Raw genomic sequence first — 27,273 nt, forward strand, 5'->3', positions numbered from 1 at the left:
ATCCTTTGGGCATGACAGTTCTATGCCGGACCACCCCATGTCACTTATATGAGCAGCTTCGCACGGAGAGCCTTTTCAAGATCTCTCTCTCTCTCTCTCATGCTCAAATGTCCTGTCTCTTTCTTCCTTAGTGATCTCTCTTCTCCACAGGTGCCTTGTTCAACTATGTAACATAGCATGTGTTCTAGATCAGAGTCGAGGTGTCCATCGGATCGCAAACCAATTCTTGTCTTCATTGCATCTTTTGTTGCCACCTTTGACATGGTGTCACAACCCTAGGTGACATGACCACCTTCAATGCTCGGATTTGGCTAATTTGGTGCCATTTTGGACTTGATTGAGAGAGAAGAGGCTTGTTGTTTGTTCCTGTTTTTTTCTACGGGTATGTGGAGGCTATGGACCCTTGTCTATGGCCTCCCCATCTTTACCCTTGTTTACTCCGACCTCTCTTCACCAAGGAAGCCCGATGGAGGTTTCAAGATGTTAGCAACCCTAGATTGCTTTGGTTTTCCCAGATGGAGTCATGTTGCCGTGCCTTCCCACATGGGGAGTAAGTATGCAGTTGTTGGATCCAATGGAGAAGCTACTCATTTCTAGCTTCTTTTTCAGAGAGAAGTGTTTGGACAAAAGTAGGATCTTCTTCAACTAGGTATCTATGGAGTAGGTATCTTTGGATGTGTTTTTTTTGGAGGAGATTGTAACGGGACGGTACCACGTATTAACTGAAAAGAACAAGTTGGAATGGACTCTTAGCAGTTAAAAACAACAGAACTGAAAGAGAAAGAGAGCATCCACGCGAGACATGGAGTGGTAGAGTTCCACTCTCACAAGGGCCTTAGCGTCCCTTTCGGTATTTCTTTATATTGCTTCCATAAAGTACAAGCTCCAAAAACTCAGCTCTGATTCTCCACGCGGTAGAATGCTAAAGAGAGCCCACACAGTATATTTAAAGGCCCTGCCGCCCTTGGTCTATCCAAAAGCATCTCACATGAAAAGCATTTGTTCAGAAAGCATCTAGTTCAAAAGCAAGCACCCGGCTTTATTTTAGGGATTAGACCCCTCGACCAATGATCTGTAAGTTGGTTGGGTTGGGATTTAGGCCCCTTTAGTCTTTAGACCCCTCCGCCATTTTCAGTAGATTGGTCTTTTCTTCTTCTACTTCCTGCTAGGTTTAGGCCCCTCGGCCAGGATTTGCAAGTTGGTTAGGGGTAGTGTCACAAAATGATGATGTGGCACACACAGAGCCCCGTAATTGCATTGACAGGCTGTCCGGACAGGCCACGTGGCAGCAGTACGGAATTTCGTAAAACGCGTTGGCAGGCTCACATGGTAGATTGTACAGATTTCCGCGTTTCATACTGGTTCCTAACATGGTAGGGTTGTACGGATTTTCGTAATTTGTACTACCTACTTTTTGGGGCAGATTTAGACCAATGCTTTTGGGGACTATTTGCTTTTGGGTTTCAAGCTTTTGGGGCTCTGCTTTTGGCATCCCTTGTAAACTTTATAAGAGCCCCTGGGGCCTCATCAATAGAGCATCTAGACGCGGAGTGTGAGAGTAGAGGTCCCTCGAGAGTTGTACTTTGCAATGATTAATGTTAAAGAAATACCGAAAGGGGCGCCAAACTTTGGGCCCAATACCTTTGGACACAGAACTCCGTCGGGCCGTGTCGTCTCTCTCTCTCTCTCTCTCTCTCTCTCTCTCTCTCTCACTCCCCCCCCCGCCCCCATTAAAGTTCAGTGATTATGAAGTTTCTGTTCGTGTGTTGCTATTGATTTCTTGCTTGGAGTGTCCAAGCCTGTTACAGTAGTATCAGAGCACAGAAAGATTCTTCTTCTACGGAGGATCCGATCCTTTTTGTAGCGCACACAGGTTTTTGTGAAAGAATCTTCGTGTCTCTACCCCGGACTTATTAGCCACTTCCACCCTTAGTACATCGCGCATCGGGCGCGCTTCTGTCTTCATTTCTCTGTCTTACAGAGCATAAGCCAAAAAGAATTCCAGATTACTCATGGGTTCTCTCGGAGAATCTGACACAGACAACACCTTTAGGTGGGCAGGCAAAAGAAAAGTTGAAATCCGGCGTGGAAACTGAAGAAAAGAATGAAGATTTGGATAGATTCTTGGTGGAAAATTTTGCCACGGTTGAGTACAAACGTCAATTGCACATTGACATGTGTGAAAAGCAATTTTGATCAAGTACTTCAAAGACCTGAGACTTGCGAAACACTTGAAGAATTACTTGATTGATGAGATTAACTCGAGATGGCGTGAGGCCATTGCTTCTCCTATCAGCTTGGGAGGAAATTTGAAAGGACAAACGAGTCCAGAAAAGCGGAACTTGTGCTCGCAGGGAGAGTCGGATATAACTCTTGAATTGAAGACGAAACAGAGGACCACCAGAAGATAAGCCAGAAAGTTTTAGAGCAGCAACCAAGCGCACAAAAGAAAAGATGAAAGCAGGATTGGTACCACATTGCGTGGGGACTGGAACAGACTTGGACACTCCAAGTCAAAAATCAATCACGACAGCACCAAATAACCACTTCAAAACAATTCACAGATCACAATAGATTTGCACTGGCCCGGCAGAGTTCCGTGCCTAGAGATATTGGCCCCAAAGATTGGCGTCCCTTTCGGTATTTCTTTTTATATTAATCAGTTCAAAGTACAAGAGAGTGGCTAGGGTTTCACTCTCTGACTCTGCGTCCAGATGCTCTGAGAAGTGAAAGCCCTCACCACTTATTTAAAGATTCAAGGGATGCCCAAAAGCAGAGTCCCAAAAGCTTTTAAAATTAAAAAGCATCGATTTTTATTATTATTTTTTTTTTTTTTAGCCTCCGCGATTTCCGGAAATTAGGGTTTCTGCTATCCGCCACATCATCACTTTGTGACATACCCCCCTCTTGAAAGCATTGTAATCGATCGCGATTTCACCTGCAAAACCGACAAAAGCCATAAACCGCCTTAGGAGACACTGACTGTTAGTACCTACGTACTAGGCACACACATCTAGCACATGTACAAAATCGACAGACACATCACATGACATCACAGGACATCACATGACATACAACATTCATTCGGATCTTAGACCACGATTTATCGGCAATGTAGCTAGCAATCACATCTAGGTCCAATCGGGACCTCATCGATGTCCGATTGACTAACCCCTATTGCAACCATGTCTATTCGAGATCAATCAAACCAAAATGTTGCAGTCATTTCGGCTATCAGTTCCTACACTCAAAAGAAGTCAAGAACAAATCAGTATCATTATCAAGAATTCCATTTCATAAAGATACCTTTCTTCGTATCGTTATGTGCCAAAATCTGTTCATGAACAAGGATCTCCTCGTTTTCTTCCACTTCGGGTTGCTCATCAGGCTCCCCATCATCAGGCACATCACCCTCAACAGGTTTCAAGAGACTCACATGCAATGCATTGTTCTTGACGTTAACCAAGAACCGCCTTCGGACTTTACCTTTCTTCATATCGTTATGTGCCAAAATCTGTTCATGAACAAGGATCTCCTCGTTTTCTTCCACTTCGGGTTGCTCATCAGGCTCCCCATCATCAGGCACATCACCCTTAACAGGTTTCAAGAGACTCACATGCAATGCATTGTGAATCCTCCAAGTATCTGGCAGTTCCAATCGGAAGGAGACATCATTTATCTTGTCAGTGATCTGGAAAGGTCCGTAGTATCGCATACTAAGCTTTGGAAAAAGCCTCTCCTTTCCCTTTTTCTTTCGTAGACGTGCCTTCTCAAAAGTAAGAGCACTCAATCATCCTCCTTCAGTTTCAAGTCGCGACGATGGCAATCCACTACCTTTTTCTGTCGTTCTTGAGACTCTTGCAAAGTCTCGCGAACCTTAGCAAAAGCCGTATCCAAATCTCGCGAATATTCATCCGCTTCAAATATCTAATCTTCGTGCTCAGGAAGGATGGAACCTTCGCAGCACTTTCAACAATCTCACATGGCGTCTTCCCCGTCGAAGAGTGTATCGTGTTATTGTAGGGAAATTCCACCAAAGGTAAGTTCTTTTCCCATTGAGTCTTCTGATGCGAGATACAAGACTTCAATAAATCTAAAATCACTGAATTGGCAATCTCAAATTGCCCGTCAGTCTGCAAGTGGAACGATGACGAGAACTCCAATTGCATGCCAATGTTCTCCCAAATTGCTTTCTAAAACAAACTCATAAATCTGGGGTCTCTGTCGGAGACAATCGTCTCAGGAGTGCCATGTAATCGGAAAATCATCGTGATCATTCTGTTTTCTTGGGAGATCAAAAATGAAATCCATTGCAATACTTTCGCAGGGGTGGGTGGGTATGGGTAAAGGCTGTAACAATCCCTGTGCCTTATGCTTGTCAAACTTGACCTTCTGGCATGCCAAGCAACTGCGCACAAACTCTTCCACATCCTTTTTGAGTCTTGGCCCAAAGAAGTATCTCTCTACCCCCTTCATGGTGGTAGCAATGCCGCGGTGACCCGTAAAAGGTGGACAGTGGCATTCAGTCATAACCTTATCCCTCAACGGCTGTGTAACGCACAACAGTCTTTTTCATCAAGTAGCCTTCCCGAAGGGAGTATCCAGCTATTGTCTCCCCATCCCGTATCCGTGTGAAAATATCTGCAAAATGTGTATCTGTGGCATACTTATCGACCATATCCTCGAAGCTCCTATGAGGTATCGCGGAAACAGCCAGAACCAATGGTTTCCGAGACAAAGCATCTGCCACCACATTCTTCTGTCCTTGCACATGGACAATCTGGAAGTGGAACTGTGACAAGATGTTCGCCCACCGCATCTGCTTTTCCGAAAGTTGCTTCTGTGACAAGAAGTAGCGCAAACTCTGATGGTCTGTAAAGACAATAAAATCCGCTCCGAGTAGGTAATGCCGCCACTGAGTAAGAGCATGGATAACCGCCAAAAGCTTTTTCTCATAGATCTGTGCTGTCATCTCCGGCCTAGAGAACAAACGGCTCTAGTAAGCTATGACGTGGCCTTCTTGCATCAAGACCGCACCCAGACTACGACCACAAGCATCACAATATACTTCAAATGACTTCTGCAAGTCCGGCAAAGTCAAAATAAGTCCCGTAGTCAATTTCTCTTTCAATGTCCAAAAGGCAGTCACCTCTGTGGGTCCCCACGAAAAAGGTACTCCTTTCTGTGTCAAGGTATGCAAAGGGGAAGCAACCTCTGCAAACTTTCGTATGAACCGCCTATAGTACGAACACAGTCCCAAGAAGCTTCCAACTTCATGGACATTCCACAAATCGGGCCAATCAAAGATAGTCTCTATCTTGGCCGGGTCCATTTGCACTCCTGCTGTGCTGCTGACACAATGCGTCCCAAAAAGTGTATCTCTGGTAGGAAAAATTCACTTTTCTTAGCATTAATCACTAATGTGTGATCTCGTAATGCCTGAAAGACTTGAAGCAGATGATCTCTGTGTTCTGCCTCATTCTTGGAGAAAACAATGATGTCGTCAAAGAAAGTGCCAACAAATAGCCTGTACTCTCGAAAAATCCTATCCATCATCCGGTTAAATGTCGCAGGAGCATTGGTTAAGCCAAAAGGCATCACCAAAAACTCAAATAACCCAAAAGTCATTCGAAAAGCTGTCTTGTAGACATCTCCTGGCGCTATCCTGATCTGATGATATCCACTCTTCAAGTCAATCCTGCTAAAGCAACCTGTCGAGTATATCATCGATCCTAGGAATCGGAAATCTGTTCTTGATGGTGATTTGTTGAGAGCGCTATAATCGATGCACATTCTCCAAGATCCGTCTTTCTTCAAAACCAACAACACTGGAGAGCAATACGGTGAAGTACTAGGCTGGAGAAGATTGGGTTCATAATCTTTTCATTCTGTACTCGGCTCACACGATAAGGTGGCCGATTCGGTGGCGTGCTTCCAAGTATCAGATCAATGGTTTGATCTTCAGGCCCTCTGAAAAGCAATCTGCATGAGTGTGGAGAAAAATCTTGGCGTTCTTTTGATCAGGTCAAAACATATTCAACCTTTATCCATCGTTCAGTTCTCTTCCAAAAGAATGAGTAAGAAACTGAAGTTCATCAAGTACAATCTCTAAGCCCTTCATTTATCAAAGTCGCTTTCTCGGCCCGGTAGTCAACCACGGCGTAGTTCTTGTGGTACCAAGGGATCCCAAGTAGAACGTCACTCGCGTGCCCTGAACACCCCTGTCATTGCAAACAAAGTTTGCCAATGCTCGGTGTAATGGCAACATCCCATCCGGGTGCCAGTCGAACTACCTCCGCCTGTGGCGTCAGTCTATCGGGCGCAGTTCCAAATTGAGCCGCCAATTCCAAGTGAAAAGAAGTTTGCCTTGGCTCCTTCAAAAGAGCTTCCTGATCCTTCACTTTGCCCCGAAGGCGGCAAAGTTTGTACTTTCATTCATTAGATTCGGTGCAGGTCCCACGCCATGTGGTACCAGTTCTGCTTTTCTATCTGCCTTTTTTGCCACATTCCTCAGCTGCTCTCGAACGCTCAGGCCTGTTGTCGTCTTTATTATTCTGTTCTTTCTATATCTTATTAGGGCACTTCGCGGAGATATGTCCCTGTTCCCCGCATCCAAAGCACTTCCCCTCTCTGATGAAGCGATCTCTCTCCTCAGGAGTAAGCTTGGGTCGTGCATCATTTTTCTCGGGGTAGCTCTTTTTCTTTCTACTTTCATTCCCAGAAGTCTGTTCGGCTCGTTGTGTCATGGCCTCATCTGTGGGGTAGGTCAGACTGCCAGAGTGAATGGCAAAGCCCCACTTCGCATGACTCATCAACTCCTGAATAGAAGCTGACTTCTGTTCTAAGCAGTGATCTCGGATCTCTGTAGGTAGACCCAAGGTAAACTGCTCAATCTGTTCTCTGAATGAGATCTTCTTGAATGAAGAGGCGGGTAGAAAAGAGCTCCAAAATCTTTCAAAATAAGCATTGATTGTATCTTTCTTGGTCATCCGAAGATGGTTCCAAGCAGCTCGTATATCTCGCTCAAACTCTTGAGTCAACCAAGAAGAAATAAAAAGCCTCTTGAATTTCAGCCATGTAACTGGCACAGTCTTGCTTAATAGAAGCGTGGACCACCAAGTACGAGCATTCCCCTTAAAGTAAGAGGCAGCTCTCCGAATCTTGGAGTGCTCTGAATAGCGTCCTCCCGCGAAAGCGATGTCAAACTGCTGTATAAAAGACAAAGCCTTCGAAGCATCTGAGTATCCTGAAAAGTATCAAACTTGATCGAGTGGCCACCTTCCTTAAACTCTCGAACTTTCTTGCTTTTATCTTCGAGAAAGTCATACTGGTTGGCTTTGTAAAAATTCTTCTTGTTCGCATAAAACTTTCCGTCATCGGAATCTGAGCTGTCTGTAGACGAGTCCTCAGTAGAGCTGTCAGTCTCTGGGCGAGATTTAGCCTTCTTTGCCTTTCTCTTGCCCTTTCCAAAGCGTTGCTTCTTGCTTCGCTTTTTACCTTTTCTGTCTTCTTCGCTCGAATCCGAGGAGCTAGAAGAACTGTCAGAAGAAGAAGAAGAAGAACTGGATAGGTCTTCAAACTTGACGTGCTTCTTCAATTTCTTTGCCTTGTCAAATGTCGACCGACGACCTAAATATCCCGGGAAGTCAGTGCCTTACTTCTGCTTTTTGCCGTGCTTTTCGGCTTTCTTTTGCGTGTCAAAAAGCTGAGCAATCCGTGCATCAACCACATTCTCTAGTTCCTTCTCCGTATATTTCTTGGAGGCAGAAGGTTTCTTGAGAGCGGGTTTCGGGAGTGGTGTTGTGGTTCTCTGCCACTCCGTCTGTACCTCTTCCAAAGAGGTCTGGTTCATATATTTTGCCATCTTCGGGTCCTTGGCAAAATTGAGCTTCATCTTTGTTGCATCGCCGATCAACTGGCGACGCTCTATCTCTCGCCGCTCCGTCTAAGTAGGCCAAGGTGGGCCATACTCTCTGCCTGAATCTTCGTTGTGATCCCAGCCCGCATCTCCAGATGCAGAGGGAGTCGATTGATCATTGCCTGAAGCCAAAGGTGCCGCGGAAAAAAAAATTCGGGGATTGGATTTCCCGTAGAAGAGAAATCGGCCGTGCTCTGATACCACTGTAACAAACTTGGACACTCCAAGTCAAGAATCAACCGCGACAGCACCAAATAACCACTTCAAAACAATTCACAGATCACAATAGATTTGCACTGGCTCGGCGGAACTCTGGCTCGGCGGAGTTCCGTGCCTAGAGATATTGGCCCCAAAGACTGGCGCCCCTTTCGGTATTTCTTTTTATATTAATCAATCATCAAAGTACAAAAGAGCGGTTAGGGTTTCACTCTCAGACTCTGCGTCCAGATGCTCTGAGAAGTGAGGCCCTCACCACTAATTTAAAGGTTACAAGGGATGCCCAAAAGCAGAGCCCCAAAAGCTTTCAAAATCAAAAGCATCAGTTCTCTCTCTTAGAGAGAGTCTCTTTTTTTTTAAATTTAAAAAAAAGCAAGTTCTCTCTCTTTCATGCAAAAAGCAACGCCCAAAAGCTGCCAGCGCAAATTGTGGTGCAATTTCTGGAAAATCCGTACAACCCTGCCACGTGGCACTAGCACCAGAAATTAGGGTTTCAGCCAGAAGTTAGGGTTTCCAGAAATTAGGGTTTGCTGCGAATTAGGGTTTCTGGCAGTTTTTAGGGTTTGCAGGAATTTTAGGGTTTCTGGCAGAAATTAGGGTTTCTGCTGTCCGCCACGTCATCACTTTGTGACATGCATGCTAGAGAATGAGCCCATGGCCTCATATTTAAAGGCCCTAGGCCCACAAGCAGTTTACATGAAAAGCCTTAAACTCAAAAGTATATGGTACAAAAGCATCTTGTCCAAAAGGTGTCGGCGCAAATTACAAAAATCTGTACAATGCCATGTCAGCACCTGTCAACGCAAATCATGGAAATCCATACAATCAGCCGTGTCAGCACCTGTCAACGCAAATCACGGAAATCCCTACAGTCTGCCACGTCAGCACCTATCAACGCAAATCACGAAACAGTCAGCGTGAAACGCGGGATTCCGTACAATCTGCCACGTCAGCAAGCCAACGCGAAATCCGGAGTTCCGTACAGTTTGCCACATCCTCTTCTTCTACTGCTTCTGCTTCTTAGGGTTTAGGCCCCTCGGCCGGGATCTGCAAGTCGGCTCCGCTCTTCAGTGGCTAGACAAGTCAGCAATTTGTGACACGAGGTACACACAACTATGACTGCTATTGACACTGCCAACTGCTCTTGCACATGAGACCATTGGCAAGGCCTCGTGATGGGCAATACTGAACTACATCTCCTCTCGGCAACAAGATGGATCTAGAGAGAGAGCAAACTAGACTCAAGGCTGCCGTTGTATGGATGCCCTTTAGAGGAAAGGGAATGCTCTGCTCTCCTAGGCCTACATCAGAGATGCTCTGCCTCTGCATGTGATTACTCGTTTGTAGGCTGCCCTGAGGAGAAAAACACAAAGAAGGTGTCCCTGCTGCCCCTCGTGCATCTCTGCCTTTGCATGTGATCGCTCATTTGTAGGCTGCCCTGAGGAGAAAATCGCAAGGAAGGGCTCCCTTCAGTGATCAGCTTAGGTTGAGCTAGCTTGCAGATCTTGTGGCAAAGGCTTGCCTTGCGAGAAGTTTGAAGCTTTTCTCAAAAGCTTTAGGCATACTCATCTTGGTCATTTAACCCTCCATAGAGCAAGAACTTACTTTTAAAAGTCTAGTGTCAACTTATTGAATTTGGCGTTCATCACATGACTCTGAAGGAAGATTTGTTACCCTATTATGCAAAAGATGTATATGAGGACTTCGGGGGTACTGTTCCTCTCTTTTGAAGGTTTTTTGCTGGTGCATATATGCATGTCAGCTTTGGCTCTTTCACCTTTTCTACTCTTATTTTAGCTTCTTCTTGTTGTGTGTGTGGGCTCCTATGCACGAGGTAAAACAAAACACTACAGTATGCAGTATTTTGAAATCACACAACTATCTTCTTGATCAGAATAGCACATGGCAGTTCTTTTAAAAAAGATGGCACAAAATCACTAAGCAATGTGTACAGGATTTACCTGATGGACGTCCTTCCAAAGAAACCAAGTACAACGATGCAGCCATGCTGTCAATGATCAACACATTGTCAATAATGAACACAAGCTTGTGTAGCTTTACCATTTTACCTTCAATAAAAATAAAAACATAATGTGATGATTCAAATGAAGATAACAAAAGCAAACAAAAGATAAACACGCAACCACATCGGTCTTCATTGTCTTCTTTTCTCAACGACCCCATATTTTTTTGTGTTCACTCAAGGAGACAATGACATACACTTTAATGTAACAAGGGCCTAAAAGTTAGCTTGCCTCAGCTGAAAAGGCAAGGAAGCATCATAAACCTTGTGCTACTTCCTTGTTTAGTAATCAACCTGTTTGAGTGCCATTGGCACCTCAGTCTCTACTTTATCAGCACTTAGCACCCACAAGGAGCTCACTTATCGGCTATTTTTACAACAGTGCCCAAAGCCATATAAAACTCATGGGCTATCAATAACTGGCGCCTGAAAAGCATCCGGGCATAGAAAATCAGCAACATCAGCCAATCCATACGCTCAGCCACACCATCAGTCCATATGCCTGCCATGTTAGAACTTAGCAGTCCCACTAGTCATGCTACGACTTTCAAACCGCTCTGCTCAGGTTTTGCAATCGAGGTTAGTTGGCTCTTCTCCTCTTTTATCGGGTATGATAGTAACACATCAGCATTTTGCGACATGGGGTCCGAAACACCCTTGGATATTGGACCATGAAGAGTGAAACATTAGGTGCTTTGGTTTGAAACGGGTATTGTGTGGAAAAATAACTAAGGTTATTGTCACTAAGCAAGCCTTAGAAAAGCAAGAGTAAACTTGAGCTCTACAAGTGTAGAATGAGAGTGATCGGTGATATCTAGCATGGCATGGGCCCTACAATGGATTTAGGGATCCTGCAGGCTTATATCTTCCAAAATGTATCTTTCTCAACAGCCCTTGCTACATAGCATATCTCGTTTTTCTTGTTTCGACAAATGCCAAACACAACAACAACCCACAGCAGCGTGATGTTCTTCAAAGCACCATGTTTAAACCTCTCATAATCTGTTGAACCGATTATTCTTGCATCCATAGCATTTTATGATGTTGACATAAGCATCACGCTAAGTAAGACTCCAAGAAAGTTGCGTTCAAAATAAGGCTTATCAACAACAAATAAATCCTTCTTTGAACATGTAAATTGCTGGAGAGAGAAGGTTTTTACTTACTAAAAAAAATGGTATGCCTTTCAATGTTGGTGTATATCGTTCCAGGGTGCAGAGAATTTGCAGTTATGTTGATACCTTCCTCCTGTAGCATCATTTTTCTTATTGCAATATAACATATTGGACATTCCCCTTGTTTAATTTTAAGGGAAGTTGAGACGAGCACTGCTCTCGAAATACCTGAAGCCTTCTTGCAAGCTCCTTCGCATGTAGCACATTGCCAAGTTTAGATTGACCATACGACAAAAACGGACCGTACCTGAAAACATCAGTTTTCATGTACCACACTTTCAATTGATCATCTTGATTGCTGCCCTAAATTTTTACTACATGAATCACAAAGTCCATGCAGGTCCTATCAGAGCAGAGTGAGAGACCTTGATTTCTCATTGAGCTTGTCAAAGCGAATACCCCCCCAATAAGTATATCTATGTGCTTCAGATGACATGTTAACAATTCTTCCTTCGATGCCACTAGTCTCAGCAGTTTGTTTCATCTCCGTGAGAAGTAGCTTTGTGAGAAGAAAAGGCCCTGCATAGCAGCCCATCAAATTATTGCAAAATTCAAACATCAAAAGCAGGTGAAATACTGAAGATTTCATAATTTGATAATCAGATTACAAAGGCACCATACCAATGTAATTGGTGGCAAACTGCAACTCAATCCCATCAGTTGAAAGCCCAAATGGACAGCCCATAATCCCTGCATTATTGCTGTGTACCGAAGACTTTGGTAACTTTTATGAAATTTACCAACATTGTCTAAGCTAAGAAGAAAAAATGTATTTATGTACGACAATTACATCAAGATATTAAGAGGCAAACCGAGGGCTTTGAACGCGCTCACAAATCCACGAACTGAAGCCATGGAGCTAAGGTCAAGCTTCAGCACGTGGATTCGAGCATTGTTTGTCTCTTCTAGAATACTGTTTTTTACTGTCTCACCAGATGAGACATTCCTCACTGCCATCACAACCTGTGCACCACGCATTGCAAGCACACGTGCAGTTTCTTCTCCCAAACCACTATTTGCTCCTTCAATTGCACAGGAAATAAGAGTTCAATAATAAGCATAGGCATACACAAATATAAAAAGCCATCACATTTTTTGAATAGAATCAGCATCAGCCCTCAATCTTGTGAGGTGTTATATCAGAATATAATGCAAAGTATATAATAATGGTAGGAATCAATAAAATCTTTATAAGTGATTTGTGGGTGAATTCATTACTGTTTAATCAACCCAGCATGCTTTATAATTTTGTTGTGATAGATGCACAACCAGTGTAAATTCATTTTGAGATCGAGAATATAGATCTACATTCCACCAAATTGTCAATAGAGCACAATATGAAAACATTTTTGCAAGATTTCATCCATCAGTATGCTGGGATGAAGCATTTCCAGCCGTCACAGTCGAGAGTCAGGGGGCACGGCATCTAAGCTGTCCCTTTTAATCCCCGGATGACTGCTGACGTTCCCTTACAAGCAGGCTTAACCCACCGTTGCATGTGAAGCATTAAAATTTCCTCTTTTTTTTTGGTGCTTGTTTTGCAAAGGACCCTCTAAACATTTGATGTGACCTATCCAGTGCTCTAAAAAAACCTAGGTTTTGTGTAATCCCACCTTCAAATTTTGAAATTTACCTATTAAAATAAACTTTGGAGGTGGAAAAAACCTACAAATTTTGGGGTATTTTAGTGTTTTTTTTTTTGAAATACCTGCAAAATCAAGCCAAAAACCTCTTAGTTTTTGCATTCCTCTTAGCTTTTGCACTTAAAGGTTTTCTTAAGTTCTTGGAAATAAGTTTATTTCCAGCACTGGTCCTATCATTATTCCAGTCAATCACACAACTTTGGCATTTAATCATCTTAATTGGGTTTCACTGCCAATGATTATTTTGTTTAAGATATTCGCACGTGGAAATGGATCGTAATCATTGTTTAAGATATTCGCACGTGGAAATGGATCGCTGGATTACGTCCGATTTTAATGGGTGAAAATATGTACCCTTCAAAAATACACTCAAATGCCAAAAAGATCATAAAATCCTGCAAATTTGAAGGGAAAGGGTACCCATCAAAGATTACTTCCAGGCTGAAAGTAGTCAAGCATGATTCCAACCCATCCCCAAAAAGATTTCATATCAAGCCTTGCCAAAAAAAATCAGGTGTGGCTTGAATTGCAGCATCTGTTAACAATTCATCTTTGGTGCTACTCCCAATGGCTCTCACTTTTAAAACAACTTCTGTCAAACAATGGTGAGCCGCCAAAAAACGGCTGGGAGCTCACCGTCCCCGTCATGTGTCCCCTCTCTCTCTTTCTCTCCCGAGGACAGGTCACACACTCATAGATCTGTCCAGATGGGTTTCAAGTCCAAGACGTGTAGATCAACCCAGAGAAGAAGAAGAGAGATGTCATAGATCCGTCCGATGGGGTTTGAACTCGAGACCCGTTAATCTAAGAGAGAGAGAGAGAGAGAGAGAGAGAGAGAGGCCGTGTGCAGGGGTACTTTCTCTATGCCTGCATTGTAAGGTCCCTTTTGGTAATCTAATTTTGAATTGAAGCCTCTTCATCTTCTTCCTCTTGGGCAACACGTCTTCAGTGTATTTAATGGCGTTAAAAAGTACTCTTTTGCCCTAGATACCTACTCCATGCATTGTACTTGTTACCCTGCACTTCAATTCCTTGGAGTAGCCTTGTAAATTTTTGCTCCGTCTAAATTTTTGCTCCCTAGATACAATTCCAAATTACTATCCTCAAATCTACGAAACGATTATCCTTCTTGTGATTGACACCAACGAGAGGAGGTGCATGGTTTCAAGAATTGCACAGCTTTTATATTAACCTGAAAAAGTCATCTGGTTTGTATAGCAAGCTGGTCGAGGCAGCAGTGCTCACATATCCTGGTTTGTAGTGTAAATTTCCCTGTTGAAAATGAAAAATCCCTGTTGTAAACTGGTGGAATCTTGATTTTCAATGTTAAAAATTGGGCAGTTTAGTTGTAAATCCTGGCAAATACCCTAGTTTCCAACATTCACATGCGCACAATGGGGTTGTGCTGGCCCTTGTAAATGGAGGCTCATGCAGTAGACTGACAAAATCACAAGTTGTGGGTATGATGGCAGATTAGGAGTGGGCTACAAGTTTTGGGTGCATGGTATGTTTTGCACCCTTCATAGACACACAATATTGGGCTGTCATACCTACAACAATATGATGATACAGGGAAAAGGGCCATGCACTAGCGACCATGGTACTGTTTCTCGTGATGGACGCTGAGATGGCGGTGATCCATCGGTTGTGTCGCCTCACTATGCCATGGAATGCCACCTAATTGGACTGGCTGCGACCTTAAGGAATATATGAAAGGAATACATCAGAGAGAAGCAATATTGATGTAGATTAGCTCACAACCTCCATTCTAGCCCTAGCCTTGTACTTGCAGTGTTCTATCATACTAACCCTATACATGCAGAGCCGTTTTCAACAGCAACTCAGCCAATTCTTCTGTTCTCTCTCTCTCTCTCTCTCTCTCTCTCTCTCTCTCTCTCTCAGTACACCTGTTACAATGGCAGTGAGGTTGGAGGCATCGATGCCCTGCGTGACCTCTTCTGCGGTAGACGAGGAGGTGAAGCCTGACGATGGAGATGAATGGCATCCTAGCAGTAGCTGCAGCCACGCCATAGCTCAAAGCTCGCTCTGGCCTACCAACTCTCGCGCGATTTCTACGTTAAAATCTATCGTTCCTTCTTCTCTCTGGCGGCATTAATTATGTGAGAGTTGGGGGGGAGAGAGAGTGTGGCGAGTCACGAGTCACGACGCTCTGCCGTAGCGCAAGCTACCTACACCGCTGCAGCCACGGACGCTGCGTCGCTGGCTACGTAACTTCCAACTCGTTCGAATGTAGGCATGTGTACGCAGCACGGTCAATTGTACAATTTCGTCCGAGTACTGATTTTTAACCTGAACACTTAGAAATTGACATTGCATACATTAAATGACTGACCGCTACAGCCCTCAGGACTAACTTCTAAGTAACACAAATTTAATGCCGGGTGGTGAGGGGATCCACGATTCACAAATAGCAACCCCAGTCGTCACATTAAAACTAAACGCAGCCACAAATTGAACCTCCTAAACCCGGACAATGTATGTTGACTTAGAATAAAACATCATAAGAACGAAAATGGATACAAATGTGTGTGTTTGTGAGTTGATTAGCCCATGTGACCCAAAACTCAAGTTGCCTTAGAATAAACATCTTAAAAACGAAAATAGATACATATGTGTGCACTTGTGAGTTGGTTAGCCCACGTGACCCAAAACTCAGGTTGCGAGGTCGTGGATTCAAAATCGATCGACGAGGGGTCAATTTTATGGACTGCTCGGATTTCTTTTGCCTCGATATTTGCGATGTCCGGGTTTAGCCCGCCTCGAGATCTTGTCTTGCACTTTCGAGCCGTCGATCCCTTCTCCCCCTAATTAAATGTTATGTGTCACTTAGTCACAAGGGGGAGGGGGTACATTAGCGTTAAACAAATAGTAGTAGTAGTAGTATCAGTGTTAGAAAAAATACGAGGTCCAATGTATTTTAACCGGTTGATATTGTAAAATCCCGGTTAGATTTTGAGTTTGCCTTCAAGAAAATCGAGAAATTTACGTAAATTTTAGTGTAATTATCAACAAAAGCTTCAAATTTAGAAATAAAAATCGGGGTAATTTTAAGTTTGCCCTTATTTTCACCGGTTAGAAAAATGTATTTTTCTAGCCCTGACAAGTACCGTCATAGAGAGGGCACATGCACAACTAGTCCAACCAGCAACCATTCCCCTTCTCACCAGATGTAGCCAAACTACACACTACACACATGCGTTGCTAGTCAAATGTCCATTGCAGTAGCCAGTGTGGAAAGTTCAAGGAGATGTGGAAAGCAACAAGTCTCAAGATTAACAAAGGGCAAGGCCGTGCCTAATTTGGTGTGTTTTCTAAGGTTCCATCTCGAATAGAGCATAGTAGATTAGAGCAACAAAGGTGGACAGTGGGATCGAAGCATCACTGGTCCAAACGGGGGGGGGGGGGGGGGGTTCACCATTGTGAGGCAATGGAAAATCAATGATGTAGCTGACAAAAGTGTTGTGGGATCCTTCAAGTTTTTGGCCGAAAAGCGAAAGAAAGATGAAAGATGTTGAATGTCCCCCCCCCCCCCTCCAAAAAAAAAAAAAAAAGGAGCATTGAGAATTAAAATCATTTTAGATCACCGTCAATTAGGGGGAGTTCAAACTATGAGAGTGTCTATCAATAAAAATGTGAGCATAGTTTATCAAAATATATAGTAAAGATCATGGTTAACAAATTAAACCAACTTAGTTTGACAAGTAGGAGTTTTAGGTTAGACTATTACAGTGTTAGGGTTTGCCCTTGATCTATATGCATTATCATGTAGACATGGGTGTGTACTTATGTCACCCCCACAAATATAGGCATTGATCAATAAAGACAAAATGATAACCCGGTGGTCCTGATCTCTGTGCACCTTGAGACTGAGGTGTGTGGGGATCGGGAATGGCTAGAGAATGTGAGGTAGTTTACATTGTTATCTGCTTTGATTAAGATTGGCAGTGCGAAGATGCTTATGGTTTGGCCAATTAGAGCTAGCGAGTTTTGGTTTGGCCGATTAAGGTTGGCCATGCGAAGACGTTTATGGTTGGCCAATGGTCTGCTTAGGGCTAGCTAGTAGCCATTTGTTCAAATTTATGTGTTGTCTATTATACACTCTAATAACAATCTAGTCGTGTGCACTCACTATTACTTGTTAATTTGTTTTGTAATCTTTAGATTAATTATGGATGATAGGATGGCATGCCCTTGTATGCTATGTAAGTATCAATTTTTGTGAAAATAAAAGATTTTTGATTGCTCCAATTTCATCACGGACTCAACAGAGGATGGAGCACCAATTATGGATAGGGCCAAAAAGGCCATGCAACAGAGGATTCACCAGCTTTGTACAGTTTAGTTTGGACACTCTGTGATGTAGCATTGGGATGCTTGAGATTGGGAGAGAAAGAACTACATTATTGATGCTATTCACAGAGAGTACATGCCAACGGATGGGTATGATCCAATATCCAATGATTGGATCTTGGGCGTGGCTATTGCGAGGATGTCACATCGTCGATTAGAGACACAAGATGGACACAAGAATAATGAGACAAAGCTGACATGGTTGGACGTAGAGGAGTGGGCAGGGATCGTGGGAGAGACGCAGGAGCGTCCAGATAGGTTTCAGCAGCATCGAGATGCAACCAGAGCACGCCTAGAGTCTGTAAGATCTTCTCATCTTGAGAGTGGAGGTTATGAGACTCTTGAACATGAGTTTGTAAGTAACATACAATGTTTAATAACATATATATTTATTTATTTATTTAGATTTATTTATATATATATATATATATATTAATATTTATCTTATGATTAAGTGTTTGTATTGCAGGAGCTTGCCATGAAGCATCCTACGACATGTAGAGAAGAGAAATATGGATTCAAACATGGACTAACAGCTCTTCAGCTCTGCCAGCTTCAAGATGAGGGAGAGGCCGTCAAACTGGGAGGCATTACCTTGATGAGTATATCTTATGTGTATGTTTTCATCAAGGCATGTTGTGAGTGCAGCAGAAGGGGTTATTAAATTTTATTTTTTCTCACAGTTTCACATACAGAAGGGTACCATAAAATGGAAGGGAAAAACCTTTCACAGATTGAATAGGAAAATGGTATACTTTATTTGTCAAAAATTTGTTAGGTAAAGGTGGTGTGCCTCGCTGTGCTTTGCCCGTGTCTGTCGGCTAGTGTCCGACCGCCCACATTTATCTCCTTATCCTTTATACATACAAAGAATAAGAAGGTGTCACTCATTCTCACACAGTGCTCATACAGTGAGATGTGGGAGCTCCACCCACGTCCTGTGTACTCTCTCTCTCTCTCTCTCTCTCTCTCTCTCTCTCTCTCTCTCTCTCTCTCTCTCTCTCTCTCTCTCTCTCTCTCTCTCTCTCTCTCTACACACACACCGCATTTGTGCACTTACAACGGGTATCAGAGCTCAGGGATTGGGAGCACCATTAGAGCTCAGCGGGGAAGCAGACGGAGAATGAACAAAAACTGCAGCGCGTTTTTGCAAATCTAGTTTGGCCTATCAAAACGTCTTTATTCAAGCTGATTCTCTCGAATCATGACCGGTTTTTTGTCCTCTTAAAATTGCAGAAGAAAGTTTTCTCAAAATCTTTACCAATTTTGAGATACGTCACTCAGACTGTCTGCACATCTAGGATACACAACTGCAGATTTTTACAGATCTATTTTGGTCTGTAAAAACATCACATTTCAGGTCCATTCCCACTATTCCAACCGTTTTTGTGTGGTCTACAACTCTACAAAAGGAAGTTTCTGCAAATTTTGAACTGTTTGGGAGATATGGGCTGACCGGCTACAACGTGTTCGAAAAGTTGAGGATACGATGTATACCTTATGTGGTTTGATGCTCATGGAAACTCATGTAATTGCAGTTTGAGCTCGATTTTGTGTACTAGATGCAGGTGTTTGCAATGATGTATGCAAAGTGTGGAGATTGGTGCATGCATTTGGAGTGCGGTTTGATGCGCTTTGGTTGCTCATGGTTTTGAGCGTGCAGTCACTTTGGTTACTGGTTTTGTAGCCGTTTTGCTGACGAAACTCTGGCGAAATTTTCCTAGCAATTTTATGCGCATCGTTGGTGCGACCGAGATTGCGATTGCTTGTAGCACTCAAGATTTACGTGCAGTGTTTTCCCTTTTGGGTGGTGCATCGCGAGCGTGTTTCGCTCTGCATTTTTGGTCTTGAGATGTGAGTGCTCGGCCATTTGGAGCTTCTAGTTTTGACTCCCAGCTGCAGGTTGAGTCTAGTACTCCCACAGGTGTTTCCATTTGTGTTTTGTCGTGCATACCGATTTCGACACAACAGGTGTCTTGAGCTTTTGCTTTGTGTATGTTTTTGTGGGATAGTGGCTGGAGTTTACTCGCCATAGTTTGTGATCAAGCTTGGCTCTCACATTGATATGTTTTGTCAATTTGGACACGATTTGGTGTTCTTGTATCCACTCTTGCAGGAGTGAGGATTTGTGTATGCTACGGTTTTCTGTCACATTGTTCGTTCATTGACACATTTTGGCAGTAGTTTTTCACTCACATATGTATGTCATTTGTGGAGCCGTTGAGTGATACTCCGGCTAGAGCAGTTTGGCTTTGTGTATGACTTTGTGAGGTGATTTCGGACGAGTACATTATCGGAGTGGCCATTTGGGCATTTATTGTTGTCTCCATTGCGATTTGCTGTTGAGTTTTTGCTCCAGTTACAGAGGAGACTCTGCCAAAATTTTGCCAGATATGTATGCCTATTGTAGAGGCTAGTGCGCTTGACCTTTTGGTCACTTTCTTTGCTTGAGACAATGGTTTTCTCTTGGGTGGGAGAGCCTTGTGATCTCGAGCATTTTTTGCCATAGTTTTGGCATGGATATGGAGATACTTCAGGTTAGAGGTGCTCCTCGCTCACGATTGCAACTGACATGTTGGCACTGCGGCCACAATGGGCATATTAGGTGTCCTTTCTTCAAGCGTATGAGGCAGCGGAAGAGGCAGATGCATGGTGCTACTATGAGGACAGATGCCGGAGAGTATGTATGTGACAGGCATGTCACTTTTGCGTCTAGCTTGCCTTCAGACTACTTTGTGTCTTGGGATAGCACATTGTCTACGCATTTTCTACCAGACAAGCATGCCGTTTCTCACGTGACGCCACGTCGTGATTTTTTTTTCTCTTTCTCTAGTGGGAGACTTGGTTGTGTGCAGTTTGCTGATTGTTCAACATATGACATAGAGGATGCTGGAGATGTATGTATGTCCTTACCTAGTGGTGCATTGCTTACACTACAAGATGTACGTTATGTACCAGGACTCAGCCAGAGTCTCATTTTAGTACGTCAGTTGTCATTTCAGATGCATACGAGATCACTGGTGATAGCCAGAGGTGCTAGGAGTGGTCTGGTATACCTTTGCATATTTCTGACACACGAGGCAGTGTAGTCTCTGTGTATTTGCAGCCATGCTTTGAGCGAGTGATGAGGCATGTCTCTTTTGTAGATGTGCTGCACGGAGAGCAGGTTGTACATTTGTCTTATGGTGACGCTCGCACAGACAGTGGTATCTCTGGATGCACAGCTTTGTCAGTCATCAGTTGAGGTGACATCAATTGAGCCAAAGATCGATGCATTATTCTATGATGCGTCTGATATGTTTGAGGGTGACAATGTCCTTCAGAAAATTGTGTGTGATTGCAGTGGTGCTGATTTTTCGGTTTTGCAGTCATTCTCAGCAGATATGCCTTTTCCAGAGGAGGCTGACATGGTGATGCATAATCAGGTGGTTTCTAATGAGGATGCATATGGCACTGAGGTTGCTGACAGGGATAGGTTGGCACACATAGTGCATGTTTCATCGGCTTTCAGGTCTCTCATGTCTGACCTTTTGGTCTCAAGACCTGATCTTGCTTATGCGGTTGATGCATAAGCAGTGGTAGTTGTCAATCACTGGCATTGTGCATTGTGGAGCCATGCAGGTCGTCACTTGATACCTACATTAGGAGTGTCATTGTAGCTCTAGCCCTAGTGGTATGCATGTTGCATCTACACTAGAGCGGTTACAGAGTGAGCCAGTGGGGGCATAGGTTGAAAGTCGTCTTCTCTCACCTCTTGTATATACTAGTTGTAGACTAGTCTTCTCGCCACTTATCGGCACACAGCTTTTAGTGGGAGAATGTTAGGTAAAGGTGGTGTTTCTCACGGTGCTTTGCCCATGTCCGTCGGCCAGTGTCCGACTGCCCACATTTATCTCCTTATTCTTTATACATACAAGAATAAGGAGCTCTCACTCATTCTCATACAATGCTCATACAATGAGATTTGGGAGCTCCACCCATGTCTTGTGTACTCTCTCTCTCTGTCTCTCTCTCTCTCTCTCTCTCTCTCTCTCTCTCTCTCTCTCCGCACACACATATTACACATAGTGACCTCCCCGAGGACGTCGGCCATAGATCTAATATATTCATGTATGCTGTTATGTTTATGGTAATGGTTTTGAAATCAGGTTATGGTTATGGTTTAAGAATTTGGTTATAGTTATGGCTTTGAAATTCGCTATGGTTATGGTTATGGTTTTGGAATCCGTTTAAAATTATGGTTATGGTTTAAGAATTTTGTTATGGTTATGGTTTTAAAATCCGCTTAAGGTTATGATTATGATCTTGGAATCCGCTTAAGGTTCTCATTATGGTTTAAGAATTTATTTACGGTTATGATTTTGGAATCCGCATAAGGTTATGGTTATGGTTATGGTTTTGAATTCCGCTTAAGGTTATGATTATGGTCTTGGAATTCGCTTAAGATTATGGTTATGGTTTGAGAATTTGATCATGATTATGATTTTGGAATCTGCTTAAAGCTATGGTTATGCTTTGAGAATTTGGTTATGGTTATGTCTTTGGAATCTGTTTAACGTTATGGTTATGGTTTTGGAATACGCTTAAGGTTATGGTTATGGTTTAAAAATTTGGTTATTTTTATCTGCTTAAGGTTATGGTTAGTGTTTGTGAGTTTTGTTACGATTATGGTTTGTGATTTTTATGATGGTTATGGTTTGCGAGTCTTGTTATGGTTATGGTTTGCAAGTATTGTTACTGTTATGTTTTGTGAATCTCGTCATGGTTATAGTTCCAAAATCTTGTTATGGTAATGGTTACATTGTCGTTATATACTCACACATCTGCTCAATGTTTAGGCAAAATGAAGGTGGAGTGCGGTTGCTTTTGCACTCTTTCCTTTGAGCAAAAAAGGATGGTTTTGGTGTTGCAGTACATGAAGCAACAGCTGCTAGCCCTCTCCGCTATAATTTGTTTTTTAAATTTTGGCGTTGGTATGTGCACTGTATAGTTCAGCACATATAGCGACTTTGTACTACCAACGCATATTCCGATGGTACGATACAAACGCCTATACATACATGCATATCCATGCATTGGATTTTTATAAGCCGTTTATTTTTGTCAGTATAGTTGTCGGTATCCGGGCGACGTGTTGTAGTGTATGTATCTATCTTGCTTCATGCATGCATTAGGAAGGGAATGGGGTATAGGAGGGCCTCTTTATTTGGAAGTTTAAGGAAATGCTTAAAGCTTAAGCCAAGTTTGACCAAGCCTGAAAGAGAGGGTTAAAAGGCCTATGCTGAGATTTTTTTTTTAAAAAAATATTTTGTATTTGAAAATAGGCTATTTTAACCCAAAAGAGAGGTGGATAGCTGAATTTTAAAATGTCTTTTTTTCGTCTCTCTCCTCTCTCTCTAACATATAAAATACTCTCTCTCACTTAGTTCTCATTAAAAGAAGCACTTTTCAGCTTCCCCCTGCCAAAAAATCAGATTTTGTATATTCTCTCAGTGCATTCACTCTCTAAAATGTTAGCCAACTCTTTCTCTTTCCCCCCCTTTTCTCTCTTGTCACTTCCACCTCCCAATCATTAAGAGGACATTCTATGCTGCCTACATCCGATAAAAAGTGCAGATCCTCCAAGGTTGCATATCTACTCTCTCTCCCACTCTCTTCCTTTAATGTCTCTCTCTCTCTCTCTCTCTCTCTCTCTCATGCTTCTCCCACTCCAGCTCCAAGTGAGAGCAATGAAAAACTCCATCACCTCTGTGTACAGCAACATTTCTCTCTCTAAAGCTCTCATGATCAACATTTTGAATGTAAAGGAGATTGAGCTACACTCCCTCTCTTTCTTCCCTCCACAACATAATCCTTTTCTACTATCTCTGAGTACTCTCCACTTTTTCCCTCCATAGCCAGCTTTCCCTGGTTGCAATAGTCACCATTACACATTCTCTCTCTAATTTGCTTGATTAGGTAGCAAACATGTCATTCAATTGTCCTCCACTACAAGACATTACTAATAGTCCAAAACGATATCAATTAAACACTGATTTGGAGTAGGAGTACACTACTATGTGACTTGGCACATTGAATTCCACTGTTGTAGAAGATTAGCTTCGAAGCATTGGGTACAAGGCAATCAACTTATGGGTTGATGGCCACATTTACCCTGGTGATCCAATGACCAATGCACCACTACCCTTTTGTAATGTCACTGAGCTTCTATGTTGTATTGGAGATGTAAGAGACGGACTGTTTCGTTACTGCTGGAGATTGTATTCAGCTTCTGTCAATGAAAGGGAAGCAAGTAAACATCTCTTTGCTACCTATTCATCAATGCAAGCCTAAGTCCACGAAAGATCTACAACAAGTTAGAGAGGAAGCCAAAAAGAAGACGAAGCAACTCAACAATGAGATGGAAAATCTCAATGAAAAAGTACAGCAACAAAAATAACTTGAGCAGGAGCGTCGATTAAACAATTATGTTCAACTACAACACACTTCACAGAATATCCGTCAGCGAATTGATCATCTCACACATGTTCCCCTAGGCTACCACATTCGTAAGCGCAAGAGACAAGCTATATCCTTACTATCCTCAAGTGGTGGAAGCTCGAAAGAAATGTGTTTGTCAAAATCGGTAAGAATACGAATGCAAGATTCTGATTTTCTACATGTTATGTAGGTTGGTATAACGTTAATTCAATATGCATAAACTTGGCTCGAACGATGATGGGAATCGATTCCGATGGTCAAACAACAGGACATGCACTTTGCAGCATATCATCAAGCCAAAGGAGTTGGTTGAGCTACTGCATGATCCATCCAATGCTAGCATTGCTAGTGTTTTGCGGCAAAAGTATGTCAGTGAGCTAAAGAGCATTGTCTCGCCTCAAGAGACGATGGAGGTGTGTGACAGCGCATGGATAAGTTTCAAGGCCTATGAAGCTTTGGATAGAAGTTTCATACTTGATCATTAGACAAAAGGTTTGTTTAGGTTTCTGCCAACGCCTTACAATGTCAGTGTTGCAAAAAAGTGCGCCAATAATGATGTTGCAAGCTTGTTGGGTAGATTTCAGTATGTGGAGGATGACATGCCATTAGAAGACAACAAATCCTTCTGCTACAACAAGTTCAACAATGTGTATGTTGACCTATTGAAGTTCCAAGAGTCAATGATAAGATTTTATGGGTTGACACATGAAGAGTGTGATGGCAAAGTGATATTTGTTATGAAGCTTAATGAGTGCCAGGTTGTTAAAGGTCAACGACTCGAGAGGGTAAGTGTTATGTTGATGAGCAGGGCCTTTCTGGGTGTCGATGTCGAGCTAAATGCCAATGATAAGGGAAACACGTGTTTAGGTGTTCATTCAGAGATGAATATTTGGTGGTTGACAACTTTTCATCTCCCACATGAGACACATGAGGCTTTGAAATGGTACTTCATTCACACCGCAATCGTTAGCGTCATTCGACAACAACAAGAAATACAAAGATTCCATGTTTCAGGTCTTGGAACGCTTCAAGTTGAGTGGCATTTGGTAGGAGACTTGAAAACACTCAAGTATATATTAGGGTGCAAGCAAGGTGTAATGACCCTCTTTCCATGTATTTATTGCTGTCATAGTAAAGTCTCAATGGGAAGAATTGAGGGCAAGGGTGCAAAGGTCAGCAAGTCAAAAGGTGGTAAGGGTAAGGGTGGCCGAGTTATAGTCAACTCTGTGAAAGATGTACCCACTACACAAGCAGTGGGTAAAGCACTATAACAATGGTTTCAAGGTATCCTGAGTTGTGACCAACAAGTACCCCCTAATCAAAACATGGACGATCCAAATTGGGATCCTATTCTTCCATTACCACTGTAAATTGCATGTGTGCACCCTTCATGCCCGTCTATGAATTATTGACAAGTTGCTTATGCTCCATATTAATTACGCTTGGAATATGGAGCCTGTAGAAAGAAGACAAGAGTGTATACAAGAACTTGAATCTATTCTTTTGAGTGTTGGTCTACATGGGGGTGTAGTTGAGCTATCAAAGGAAAAGATGTAACATTTAATGCACTAGTAACTTGTGTGTAACGGAAAATGATTACTTAATGAGCATAGAGATAGTACTTAGTTGAAGATAGCAACATAGAAATTACATCTAACTAGTTTGGCATAGAAAATACTTGAAAAGAGAGAGAAATAGAACAACTGACAACAGTCGAGGACCGGATATACATGGAGCCGGTCCCCCCTCTAAAAAATGGCTTTGTATTATAGCTTCTCCCATCAAGGGAGACTTTTGTACAATACAATCTTTGTGTTCCTTGACAAAACTCATTGGTGCAATGAAGATGGAAGCTTCATTCACCAAATTATGCTTGAAAAACACACCTATTGGGCCTAGCCTGAGTCCCAAGAGCTCACACACCTTCAAAGATGGTGAGAGCTAGCAGGGAATGAGGAAAGATTGAGAGGAAGAATATGTATCTTACGAGAAAGAAGTATTCTTCTCACCTAATCACTCTAATATCATAGCTTATCTTAGTAATTAGCACGGTAGAGGAGATGAGCATGCCATTGAAGCTTGGCTTTTGGTTGGATTTGCATTCCATAGCCAAGAGTTGTTGGTGTAGGCCTCTACTTCTCGATGCTTGGAGAAGCAGATGGAGTTCTTGCTCAACACATGAGTAGTGTGTGTGTGTGTGTAGAAAAAATTGTTTAGTCTAAAATGCCAACCTTTCTCTCTTCTTGGTCGACCCTTCTTCCCAATTGCTCTTGTTGGCTTCCAATTGGCTCTTGCAGAGCTTATCCAATAACAATTAAGAAGCATAGTTGATAGCCTTGTGACAAGTGTCCCCCTTCCCCTTTTGTAACAGCTTTGGGTAATTAAAATAATTTATTTAAACCCTCATTGGACCTTTTAGTCTTCTGGCCAATAGGAATCAAGCAAGCCATTGGGCTGTTGGATGCTCATTGGACCCCTTGGTAGACTGTCCAATAGTCTCCTAGGGAATTTCTATTGGTTCTTTTATCAAGAATTTTTAAATTGATTAGACTAATTTTACTCTAGCCTAGTTCTCATTGGTCCCCCTCTATACCCATCCAATAAGATTTGAGGGGAGATTGGCGGCATCTAGGCTAGGAGCCTTCCATGTGTCAATTATTCCCTTTGTGTAAAGGGAGAGCTTGGGAGTGTGTGTGTGTGTGTGTTCTTTCTCTTCCCCTACCTTTAGGGCTCGCCCCCTCCTTCCTAGGGATGTGGGAAGACTTTTTAGTCTTCCCATAACCATCCAATTTTTCCCCTTTTTGGCCATTGGACTTATTAATTTAGATTTTGGAACCTTAGCCTATGGAAGTCTTAATGGAGCTAAACCTTAGGTCTTTTAAGCTCCATTGATGCACATTGCTCTTTTGAAGACTATCCCCCTTTGGATCCTTGCTGAGACCGGTCTGGTAGCCTTACCAATATTCTAGCTTTTACTCCCCTGGCACCTCCTCTTATTAAATGATCAGTTTAACATGAGAAAATCATTTGGGAGAATTAAATATTAGTTTTTATGACATTACCTTTCTCTTAAAGTCATAGTTATCCTCGACTATGAGATAGAGAAGATAAAGCCTAGTCATTAGTTCATTTACTAGCGGGTAGAGGATCCCTATTTTACCCTACGACACCGTTCCAGAATGGATGGCTAGTCCATTTGGTGCTTCAGAGCCTTAGTTGCCGCAAGCATGTCTGTACATTAGTCCATATCAATCTTCCATAGTAGAGTGACAAACTCTACTTGGTGTTCGAAAGACGTTGTCTCCACAAACATGATCCTAAGCATGCATACTTATTAACATTTGTGCACAATAAAGAAAAAGAAAGTCTTATAAGACAAAACTTTGTTCATTTATACATATTTACATTTTCTTACTCTAGGGAATCATTCTAAGCATTGACAACGTT

The 27,273-nt window shown here is 42.6% G+C and overlaps 1 protein-coding gene across 4 annotated transcripts in view; it reads right to left on the minus strand.

Moving 5' to 3' along the window:
• Positions 1-15,180, minus strand: part of LOC147454361 (short-chain dehydrogenase TIC 32 B, chloroplastic-like) — a 56,617-nt gene extending 41,437 nt beyond the window's left edge. For 2 of the 4 annotated variants that reach the window (XM_086516353.1, XM_086516352.1), the window contains exons 1-7: positions 14,883-15,180; positions 12,123-12,354; positions 11,954-12,033; positions 11,698-11,851; positions 11,501-11,579; positions 11,324-11,405; positions 10,096-10,142 (exon numbers count right to left, since the gene is read on the minus strand). In XM_086516353.1, the coding sequence (XP_086372479.1) occupies positions 10,096-10,142; positions 11,324-11,405; positions 11,501-11,579; positions 11,698-11,851; positions 11,954-12,033; positions 12,123-12,354; positions 14,883-15,006 (798 nt within the window). In that variant the 5' untranslated portion in view covers positions 15,007-15,180. Of the gene's footprint in view, positions 1-10,056; positions 10,143-11,323; positions 11,406-11,500; positions 11,580-11,697; positions 11,852-11,953; positions 12,034-12,122; positions 12,355-14,882 lie in introns of those variants that run through there. The other 2 variants (XM_086516351.1, XM_086516354.1) reach the window with 2 other exon arrangements.
• Positions 15,181-27,273: the final 12,093 nt, after the last annotated feature.

This window comes from Adiantum capillus-veneris, chromosome 7 (assembly GCF_014529385.1).
Source record: "Adiantum capillus-veneris isolate H3 chromosome 7, ASM1452938v2, whole genome shotgun sequence".
In the NCBI taxonomy this organism is placed as follows: domain Eukaryota; kingdom Viridiplantae; phylum Streptophyta; class Polypodiopsida; order Polypodiales; family Pteridaceae; genus Adiantum; species Adiantum capillus-veneris.